We start from the raw sequence: 11782 nt of genomic DNA, 5'->3' as shown, positions 1-11782 counted from the left end.
ATGAAGCCTGAGACTTAAGACCATCTTCTAATCTTCCCAGGTGAAATGGAGACCATTCAAAAATTTAAGAGCTGACAGAACTGAAAAAGTCTCTCCCCTCAGTCCTTCAATACTGCATTCCTTCAATACTCACTCTGTGCAAGTGGGGAGACAAAGACAAGCCAAAGCCCTGGCCATAAAAGCCCCTTCAGACTTGTTCTTTTACACACTCGGGGTATCTCATTCCTAAACCTAAATTGCTGCAATAGCCTCTTAGTTGACACCTTCCTCCATTTGGAGACTTCAAATTAAGCCCCAATATGAATCTTCTAAACTCTGAAAAGGATTTTATGGCATAACAGAATCCTGTTACTGTGCAGCTTATTGCTACAAAGTATGGATGCTATCCAAAGCTAATAAATTATATTCCCCAAAATAATGATCAGTCTGTAATTTGGGGGTTAGCCACCCTTCCCCATCCCACCACTAGAATGACACTGTACTGTAGGCTTGGATTAATTAAGGCTCAGACTTGGAACTTTAACCAGGTTGACTGAGTCTCAGAGTTTCCATTTTACCGTTTTTTTTCCCCCTGAAAAGAAGTGTATTTGAATGTGAAGAGACAAATCCAAATGGAGACACGGTGGTTTCCAGAGCAATTTATTCATTAAAATCTACTCAATATGCCATCAACAGTTTTCCTGTGTGTATTGTGCTGATAAATTGACACTGAGAGGATTTAAGTTCTTCATTTAATAAGTCTGAATTAGTTTTCACCACATGGTATAGTACACTGTCATCTGTTCAAACAGATTTCTTTAACAGATCTTAGTTTAAAAAAGTCATAGATACTGTGAGTTTTGTATAAACTGGTGAACATTAAGTTAATTCCTTTGTTTTTTGACTTACAAGCCTCAACTTCACCGCAGAATAAAGCATGTAGGCCAAAGAAAGCATAACGGATCACTCGTATAGAACAGTATTGTTTCTATAATTTGAAGCTTTCTGAATGGACGGGTTCAGGCCTGATGTAACTGTAAAAAGATTACTTAATGAATAGGCAATATGGAAATTGTACAAAATTTTATTAACTTTAATCATTAATAGCATAAACAGCACTGCATTACTATTGGCTATTCAAAATCAAAACTTCTTTTGAAATCCCCAAGAGGAAGGCATTTACATACAACCATGCCAACATGTATTTATGGGTTGTGTCAATACATATTTCAACAGAAACTTTGGCTTTAGGAAAGTCACAAACATTTAAAATAATGGCTTTAATTGTCAAAAGTATATGGTAGGGGAAGTGTGCTTTAATTAAATATACATCATACCAGTGATGCTGGCAAGGTTGAAGGTTAATCCTAATGTTGAGAGCAATAAAACTAGTTTGTACATGACAAGACAATGAAAGAAAAAGCAATCCCTTTGAAACAAATCTTTTAAAGTGTAAAAAAAGGAAAAAAAACACATTCACAGTGGTTTGTATAAACAATATGCATTTTATGACAGTAACATATGTCTAGTCTCAGAGAACACTAGTGGCCTCCATAGATCCTAAAGAAAAACAAGCATTTACACTACACATATATTGTACTGAATCAAAAAAATAAAAGTCAATTGTACAGTTACCCCGAAAGACAGGATCAACTGCTATGGAGTGTGCAGCAGGGACACCAACGGAAGTTGCTTTTTAAAGGAATAGAGAATTGCTTATCAAAAAAGAAACTTTCCTTGGGGGTGGAGAAAGTCTTTCATTTGCTGCTGTAACCAGCAAATGCCATTCATTCAATCAAAAATGGGAAAAAGAAACCACAACCATGTATCTATTTGAGCAAGCTGACCAGTGCACGTTCCAGTTTAAAAAGGAAGGAAAGAAAAAAGGGAAGGAAGGCTCTACCCTATCACACAAGTCCCAACTAGGCAGTGCCAAATTGCCCTCTATTTCTTGGCTTGCTTTGTGATCATACCCCGTGGTGGCGTGACAGGTCTGCTGGCATTGGGCTTTTTCTTCTCGGCAGGCTTCAGAATCTGAAACGGTCACACAGGTGAGAGGGCATTTAAGGAGGCGGTAGCAATGGTGGGTATGATGCGGGTGCTTGAGTGCCCAGTCAATTCTGACCCAGCCTAGCTCGGGGTGCCACCCCTCCCCACCCCCATGCCCCCTTGCTCACCCCCACCCTCTTCAGTCTCCCAGCAAGGTGTGGGGACCAGGCCTACGTGGGACATGTTTCAGTGACACAGACTCGAGCACCAAAGTGACACATGAATTGCTTGTTGGTGGTCCTCAGCCTGTAGGCCAGGGATTCATAAGCAAATTCTTCTGGTAAATAATAAACAAGAAATGTGTAATTATTTTTTCAGATACACATAAATACTAATGTGATTAAAAAATATGTCAAGTGTCATTGCACTCATAATAGTTCTTCACTGTATTTCCTCAATCAGTGAATTCTAGTAGTAAAAAGTGATCCCAATATTCAAAAAAGGTTGGGAATATCTATAACACATCATTTTGTGTTTAGCTGAAACTGATGCTGTTATATGTCCATTTTATTTGTAATTTGTTTCCCCTTCTTTCTAATTTAATCCTACCAGAAATTTCTTCCACAAATACAAAGCAAAAAATAACACTGATTTAGACAATAGTAAATTTGACCCAAAACGGCAGAAATAAACAAGATTTTAAACATACTCTACCTGAAAAGAACACATTAAGGTTTCATCCACACTCATCATGGCACCTGCATTGTCAAATTCACCACAATAATTTGGGGCAGAAAAGAGTGTTACCAACTGCCTCTTTGCAAAAAATTCATATCCATCTTCAACCACCTTGGAGAAAAAGAATTTTTGTTATTATGCGTAATTTCTAAATATGGTAAAACCAGTTCTCAATTCCCTTTTAAGTTTGTGGGTTGCTTAAGGAAACCTTTCAAACAATTAAAGGGCTAAGCACATATGCTCGAATGTAAAATTCAAAATCTAATACCTGGTGGGCTCTACATATAAGATCCAAGTCATGCTTATGGAGAAATTTGGCCACCACTTCGGCCCCAAATGTGAAGGACACGCCTCTGTCATTTTCACCCCAGCCTAAGACATCTTTATCAGGGTCAGACCACAAGAGATCACAAAGAAGACCTTGATCAGGTACATCAGTCGGTCGCATAATTCGTCGAATCTGCTCCATGGACTGAAGATCTGGTGATAAACCTGTCGGACAGAAGGAAAACATTTGGGGGGGGGGAGCACACAAAAATTAAGGTAGAGGAACTTCATTTAAATAATCAACATCCATCACAGAAGGCCTGGAATTGGTTAAAGCTTGCCAGTGAAGGTTTTTAAATTGTAGGTAGAGCCCTTAAAATTTGGAGGAACTTACCTTAAAAGATTATTTTACTGATCTCTCAAGTTGAAAACAAAATCAATTTTTGGCAAATATTTTTTCCTGGTTGAGATTTTTTTCTTAAAAAGGCCATGCAAATTCCAGATTTTACCACCAATGATATTTAAATAACTACAGATATAGATGATTCTAAGTGACTTTTAAAACTTCAGGCTGTCCAGAAGCAGCCAGCTCCCTGACCTCAACATCCTCCTTTCCTCAAACCCAGTTCAGTTTTAGTTTCCTCTCATACTTCCAACAGCTCCACTTGGAACAAAACACAAGCTTCATGACCCGGGTCAAGTCTCTTAACCTTTGTGGGATTCAGTTCCCTCATCTGTAAACTGAAGAGGCTAGACTCCAAGACATCTAATGTTCCTACTAGCTCCAAACCTATGATCCTATTTCATTAAAACTTGCTAAATCATTAAAATAGAAAAAACCCCACAGAATCCAGAACATTATGCCCTTGAAACCCAAACATAGCTCTTGAAGGTAAAGAACATGTCTGTTCCAAAACATATAACTACTAGTTCCCATTATAAATATATCGGTCCTCTTAGATCCACAACCCTCTGGATAGCTAATACTTAACCTGACTTACACAGACCTTTAAAGGAAGTGAAGCATGTATGTGTCATGTTAATTCTCTTCAGCCTGTCAGTCAACAATTAATGAAATTATTAAATGTTTACCCTGTGCCAGACACTAAGAGCTGGGGATATAAAGAGAGTGAGAAAAACAGTACCTCAAAAACTATCCTCAGAAAGCTTACCTTCTAAAAGGGGAGACAATATGTAAATACACAGTTGTATGCAAAATATAGATGGAATTAATAGAAATTAAACTGAGAGGGGAAGGCTCTAACACATGGGAGGACCAGGAAAGGCTCCTGTAGGAGGTGGCATTTGAAGGCACAGATGAGAAGAGAGAGCATTCTAGGCAAGAGAGACAGCCAATAAAAAGCTATGGAAACCAAAAGCCACCCCTTAGTTGATAGATGGTCAAAGGATGTGAACAAGCAGTTCTCAAAAGAAGAACTGCAAACTATAAACAACCACATAAAAGAAGGCTCCAAATCATTAATAAGAGAGATGCTAATCAACACAACCCTAAGGTTTCTTCTCGCATGAGAAAATTGGCAAAGATGAGAACAGTCAGTGTGGGAAAAGAAGCATGCTAGCGCACTGTTGGTGAAGCTGTGAGTCAGCACAGCCATCTTGGAAAGCAATGTGGAATTGTGCAAATAGAGTGACTACACTGTGCATACATACCCTCTGACCTAGGGATTTCATTACCCCAAGGAGGTCATGATAAGAATAAGATCTCCATATACACCAAAATATTTATAGCAGCACTTCTTGTGATAACAAAAACTGGAAACAAAAGTAAAGAAAAGAGAAGCATCCATATGCTGAAATTTTTCCTCTTTTGTTTTTTTTTTCCCTTTAAAAATTTTGTGTTCTTTTCATGCAGGTAGAGCATGCTAAAAGTCTTGCTCATTTCCGCTATTCTGGATTAAATTTACTATTGTTTAAATCAATGTTATTATTTTCTGCTTTGTGTTTGTGGAATCCCATTCTAGTAGGCATAATGGTAGTATTGTAAGAGCAACAGTTCAATTAGAAAGGGGAGACACCTAGAGTGAAGTTTTGTAAATTACAAACAAAATGGATGTAGAGACAGAAAGACATGTTGTCGACGAGCAGTTCCCCACCTTTTTGAAGACTGTAGTGGTTTTACTATTAGCACTCACTGTGTGTGAAAGTGAGTAGAATATAAGATGAATGGAAAGAAAGGAGGGGGGCAAGTTGTGGAGGGCTTTAGAAACCAAACAGAAAGTTCAATATTTGATCCTGGAGGTGAGACTGAGAGCAAGGAGAGCTCACTGCATCAGGAAGCTGGACTTCAGGAACATCGATCTGATAGGGGTGGACAGGAGAGAGGCCTGAGGCCTGGAGACCAAGCACACCTCTACCAGTCTAGGTGAGGGGGTAAGCACCTAGACAAAGGTGGGAACATGGGACCACTGTGAAGCCAGAAACACTACTGATGCTGATGCCTAACACTTGCACAGTGCTTACCCTATATGCCAGGCACTGTGCTGAGCACTCTACAAACAGTGTCTCCTCTGACCCTCACAACGATCCTGGGACATAGTGTGGTGACTATCTCCATTTTACAAATGAGGAAACCAGAGCAAAAAGGGTTAAGTGATTTGCCCAGGGTCACATAGGTGAGGCTAGCTTTGAACTCAGGGCTTCCAGACTCTGAGCCTGGTGCTCTATGTGCTGTGCACACAGCTAAAAAGATTCAGGAATGAACTGGCACCCAGACTGGACCTGGGGAGCTGGCAAGCTGCAGAGAGGGGAGGGTGGGCAAGAGAAGAGAGAAAGCTCTTTTGCACATGCTGGATCTGAGCTATCTACTGGACAGTCAGCCTGAGATGTCCGTTGGGCAGGTGGTGATATGGCTTACCAAGTAAGATAGTATGCAACAGAGATCTTGAACTTTCTTGTGTCAAGGACTGACCTTTGGCAGTCTGAAGAAAACTATGCACTTGCTCTCAGAATGCTATTTAATGTATAAAATAAAATACATGGGCTTATAGAGGAAATCAATTATACTGGAATACAGTTATAAAACAAACACAAAACTCCAGCTCACGCACCCCAGGTTATTGAGAGAAAAGAGTCCAGGACAGAGCCCTGGAGAATAGCCAGTTAGTATGACATGGATGAAGACCCAACAAATGAGACTGAGAAAAAGGTCAGAGAAGTAGGAGGAAAACCAGAAGAAGCGTTCTGAAACACCAGAGAAGAAGGGATCAACAGTCTGTCAAATGCCGACGACAGATCAAGGAGAAAGGTTAGGGATGGGACCTGGATCTGTGGCTGATTTCACTGAAACAACATTTCCTAGATGAGGAAATTTCCTCTAACAATACCAATCAGCACTTTATCTGTAACTTATCCTCTTAGAGACTTACCTTAAACTCTGAGAAGTTAAGTGACTTGTGCCCAAGGTCAGAGAGGGAGGCAGGGAGTGACCATCAGGCCATGTTCACCTTCACCTGCCTGTTAGGCCAGCTCTAACCACTACATGCTGCTCCTTCCCAAAAAAGGTAAGGACTGAGAAAAAGCTTAGATATGGCCATTAAAAGAGCACTGGCAACTTTGGAGGAAAGTTTCCATTCAGGGATGAGGCTAGCAATCAAAATGTAGAAGATTTGGAAGAGTGAGGAGAGGAAGTGGGGGTACTGTGGCTTTTTCAGGAGTTTAGCTAGGGGGAAGGGAGAGGAGGAGATACAGTGGTCGGTACAGATGCTAGGAGTGAGGATTTAAGGATTAGGGAGACATATGTATGTTTGTAGGTAGCAGGGAAGAATCCAGTAAATAAGAGAGAGATTAAATGTTAGAAATTGTTATTAGAGAAGGAAGGGAATGGTATCAAGGGTGCATGGAGGGGCTGATTTTGACAAAGAAAAAGTACACCTCTTCAGAGACAGAAGTGAAAGAAGAGTTAATGGGGTGTGTTGCCAGAGGGATATGAAATGAGAAGGGGAGAAGAGGGAGGTTCTCAGTGAATGGCTTAAATTTTTTTTTTTTGGGGGGGGGAGAAATGATGAGGTGAGGGTCTCAGCTATGAGGGTGATGTGGGAGGCTATGGAGAGTGGGATGAAGAACTGATCAGCGAGCAGAGGGACTTCCTGGATCCAGGGAAGGCTACTGCGATTAGATAACAAATTTGTAGTAGACAAGTTCACCATGGTTTTGTGATTTCCTCCAGGCTCAGTTCAACAGCAAATGAATAAGAGAGAAGGAGTAAGGTGGTAGAGGTACCATGGTTCTATTGTAATGTGTTTGAAAATCGGAATTTGTTCTAATTCAGATGACAGAACAGAAAATGAGGACAAAGAAGAGGGTTAGAGATCATAAGGTGAAGGGAATAATTCAATGACATCTTTTAACGAGGTTAAAAAAGAAAAGAAAAAAAGGAAAAAAAACCCCAGAACCAAAAGACTAGAAATTGCACACAACCAAAAATGCCCTCCCACAAAATGGGTCATTTACCCTGAATTTTTCCTCAGACAAGTAATTTCAACTTGATAAACATGGGTGGATCAGAGAAGATAGGTGATATAAAGTCAACAATGAGAATTGGATTTTGGCAGTCAGGCCCAACATTATGACACTCACAAACACAAATATAAAGTCAACTCTGGCCCCTCCAAATAGCTACTTAGAAATCAAATTCTATCACCTACCTCCATGACAGCAGAATATTTTCTCGTCCACAATGGCTGCAATTGGTAAGCAATTAAAGCAGTCTGTAAAGGTTTTCCATAGTTTAATGTTGTATCTTCTTTTACCTATAAAGATTTTTAAATGACTTAATCTACAGATTCACTTGCTCAACATAATTTTCAACAAATTAAGATTCTATACATCTTATTCATAATAACAAAAAACTCTCAATTACTAAATGCTATGAGTTTGGAAGGAATGTAGGAGAACTAGACCATTTACTTGGAGGTACCTGATCAACAATATCAAATGTAATTCTTATTATATAGACCAAGGCATTTTGAATTTCACAGTGAAAGCAGGTTTTGATACGAGAATATAATTAAGCCATTTTTGTCAAATTCAATGAATATGTGATAACACAAATTCAACTTGAAATCCCTATTTTATACACCGCTCTCCCCATAAGGGCACCCTCAAAATGCCTGTCCATGCCATGGCTACTGCAGTACTCCTGTGAAGAACAGCAAGGAGGCCAGTGTTGGTGGAGAGGAGAGTAGAGGGAGTAAGAAACTGAGAAGGTAAGAAGAGGGGCCAGGCTTAACATCTTTAGTACAGAACTACATTTCAGATTTGACAATTAAACTCTGCTTATTCAATGCTTCCTCTTGGCATAGATCTAATGTTGAATATTCTAAAGCTCCATATGTAGTGAAGTATAATTTCTGTTAAGCCTTATAACAAGCTGGAAAGGTTCAATGAACTATATATAAACCAAGTACTAACCTAGCAAAATTCAGAGTCTCTTCACCAAAAGCTGGCCAATGGGGAATGATTTTTCTTTTGGGGATCATTGTACTTATAAAGATCTGCTTAGTGAAGGGAAGGTCTACAGCAATTAAATGTTTTTTTTTTTCCAAGCATATGTACACAGTATATGAATTAAGTCCATCTTTGTTGAAATTCAGAGGGAATAAGAAACTAAATTCTCTTTAAAATAGTTTTCTATGGAAAATGTGTCTGAAAAGCTAAACCAATTTGCAAATATTTGGAATGTAACCTCATTGCAAACTGTAAGAGTCTACAGGTCAATCATCACTCCCAATTCTTCCAAGTAATAAATCCCCTGTCAAATCTGGCATATACCTGCACTGTTTTCTTGGCAGACCTAATGGTCTTTTCTAAGTATGCAGTCTGCATGCATTTGACACTGTGGACCATTCCCTTCTTGAATGAAGCTGTCTCTTAGACTTTGACATTGTAAACTATATATAGTGGTTTCTCTCTCCCCTGACCACTTCCTCTAGTTGTAGTTGTTTTAAAGATGATCTAAGTTCTGACTTAACACCAAATATCTATGACTTTATTCTAAGCTCTACGACTAACTACTAAAACTGGCTCCTATTCTGGTGCAAAAAATGCTCTACCAATCACTGCAGAGTATGTATCAGACAGTTCCTGGAGTCAAAAACAGGAAAATTAAATCTTTATGTGATGACAGGCTCAAACTCCATTAAATTACTAATTTGATGACTGCTTCATAAAGAGGTACCTTTTCATCTTAAGATGATAAAGCTCAAAATACTTAAATCATGGTATCTGATGCAGTATGCTTATATTTATCTTTCTAGAAACAAGTTCATTATGGAAAATATCTCATTGTAAGGATGTTTCCAAACTCACAACTGTATCATTGTACATCAGAAGTCCATAAGGGGAATTCAAGTAAGAGGATCATGCTGACTCTTTATAATATCAAAATGTTGATATTTATTTTCTGAAGCCAAATGTATCACTGGTAAAAAGAAATATTCCATAAATATATGCTCTGTACAAAAAAACAAGATCCTACTCACAAATAATGATTACATTGTTCTAGCTATACTCTTCCCCCCACTTTCCAGTCTCTCAAAAGCACTGAACAAGCATTTATTAAGCACTTACTGTAGGTAAGGGACTGTGCTAGGGATTAGGGTAATAGAAAATATGAACATGGGTAAATACAAAATATATGCAGAGTAACTGGGGGCAGATAGAGGAGGACTAAAATACAAGGATTTGGGGATTATGGGGGGTGCAGGCCATGCACAGCCACAGAGATTAGGAGCAGAAGGAGGCCCATGAGGGGGAGTGATGTACAATCAGTCTGGAAAAGGCAGCTTAAGGAGCCAGGGCTGACATCAGAGGTGGAGGGTGGAGCAAACAGAAATTAGTTAGGGCTTTCTGTGAACTCATGCTTAGAATTTAATCCCATCAAATTTAACTCCCTTAAATTTAAGAAAAAAGTAAATGAATACAATAACAGAAAGATACTGTAAAGAACGATAACTCTCTCTTAATGAATGACATAAGAATGCTTTATGAAAAATGATAGAACATGAACAACCAATGTACACAAATGGAAAATTCTGAAGATCATAATTTCAAAGATAAACATACTGGCTCTGGTTGAGTATCAATGGCTAATCAAGACACACCGGGAATCAACAGTTTTAAAATAACTTTTAAGAAAATAGAACACTTGAATTTTAAACATACAGTCTGTGGTTTTGTTATAGATGTCATGGATACTGACAGCCTGAATAGTTAATATCTCCTAAAGGGTTCTTATAATCACAGAGTATGGAAAAAAAAAGTCATTGATCTTCCATAGCAAACCGTGTAAACAGTTAAATTGAGGCTTTGTTGTTACCAGTTTTGGAAAATGGATGTTTCTGATACAGAAATGTATAGCTTATAGAACTTATAGCTTGCTGTAATTTTTTTGGTTATTCTGTAACTCTTCCTAATGCCCCCTTAGCCAGTCCAGGCAAAATTCAAATCAGATTTTATATGCAGAAAGAACCAAAAGGAAAAGAGAAAGAATGAGCCTCCTGCTACCTTCTTTCAAAGTCCTCCTTTCTGTTTATAGATAAAGCTCAGGTTCAACTCTAGGGTGTGAAGGACAGAGGGAGGAAAGGGGATAAGTACTTATTAAGTATCTACAATGTGCCAGGCACTGTGCTAAACACTTTCGTGACAATTTCGTAATTATATAATTATGTAATGCTACATATCAAATGAAATAGAATTTCAAAATACATAATCAATTTCACTGATTTCAAATTTAATTTATTAAATTAAAATTAAATTCAATGATTTTAACAAAAACCCATTACAACAAACCACTCTGGATAACTGCACAGAATTCCTGGCAATAAGAATTTTTTGCCTCTCACAGCAAATTCAACTTTTCACTGGCACATATATACTAGGAAAAATGATATACATATAAATAAGTGGTTTTAAGGACTCATTAAAAAAAGGTCTCAGAATTATGTTGGGGGTACAAAGGGCATCCCCCAAATTCTAGTCTTCTGTGAGAAGCACCCGAGTTGTCAAAGACAGTGTTAATCACTGGTGGTGATGGACACTGCCTTTTCAGACAAAGAACTTTTAAAAGACTTAAATAACTTCTCACATAGGCAAGTTACTTACATTCATCATAAAATCATCATAAAAAGCCTTTTTGGACAAAGAACTTTTAAAAGACTTAAATAACTTTTTACTTAGGCAAGTTACTTACATTCATCATAAAATCCATAAATTCTATTGATGCTGGCACATTCATGGTTCCCTCTAAGAAGAAAAAAATTCTCTGGGTATTTGATTTTGTAGGCCAGTAGAAGGCAGATAGTTTCTAAGGACTGCTTCCCTCTGTCCACGTAGTCTCCGAGAAACAGGTAGTTGCTTTCTGGTGGAAAACCACCATACTCAAAAAGCCGAAGCAAATCATAATATTGTCCATGAATATCACCTAAAAACAAGAATTGTGTTATACAGGACTTTAATACTCTGAAGTCACTTCGTTTTTGCTAGTTAAGCCTATCGAAACATATCCTTTCTAGATTCTTCCATGTATTATGGCACTAAATATCCTCTAATTTTATGTCTAATCTAAAATTCCATAATTCTTTAGCAAATTAATATCCATTGACCCAGTGTTATATACTGTATAGCTTAGTACTTATTTCATTCAATTCAATGCAACTTAGTATATACTTATTATTTAAATCTTTTTCACCAAGGGAAGAAAATTACATCTAACCAAGGGACTAAATGTTTCATTAAGAAGATACTCCCGAATCTTCTTGTCAAATAATAGCTTTGCTTCCAGGTCCGCTGA

At 38.1% G+C, this 11782-nt stretch overlaps 1 protein-coding gene across 2 annotated transcripts in view; it reads right to left on the bottom strand.

Annotated features, from left to right (window-relative positions):
- Positions 1 to 623: 623 nt before the first annotated feature.
- PPP1CC (protein phosphatase 1 catalytic subunit gamma) overlaps positions 624 to 11782 on the bottom strand; it is a 28321-nt gene continuing 17162 nt past the window's right edge. The window contains exons 3-8 of one of the 2 annotated variants that reach the window (XM_069081683.1): positions 11183 to 11413; positions 7638 to 7742; positions 2975 to 3198; positions 2683 to 2817; positions 1953 to 2013; positions 624 to 1013 (exon numbers count right to left, since the gene is read on the bottom strand). In XM_069081683.1, coding sequence (XP_068937784.1) covers positions 943 to 1013; positions 1953 to 2013; positions 2683 to 2817; positions 2975 to 3198; positions 7638 to 7742; positions 11183 to 11413 — 827 coding nt within the window. In that variant the 3' untranslated portion in view covers positions 624 to 942. Of the gene's footprint in view, positions 1014 to 1047; positions 2014 to 2682; positions 2818 to 2974; positions 3199 to 7637; positions 7743 to 11182; positions 11414 to 11782 lie in introns of those variants that run through there. The other variant, XM_069081682.1, reaches the window with a different exon arrangement.

Source organism: Petaurus breviceps, unplaced genomic scaffold, assembly GCF_028583685.1.
Source record: "Petaurus breviceps papuanus isolate PSGF00001 unplaced genomic scaffold, PetGlider_PUasm1.0 99, whole genome shotgun sequence".
NCBI lineage: Eukaryota > Metazoa > Chordata > Mammalia > Diprotodontia > Petauridae > Petaurus > Petaurus breviceps.
Note: the sequence above shows the minus strand (reverse complement) of the source record. Positions and strands in the feature narration are given on the sequence as shown.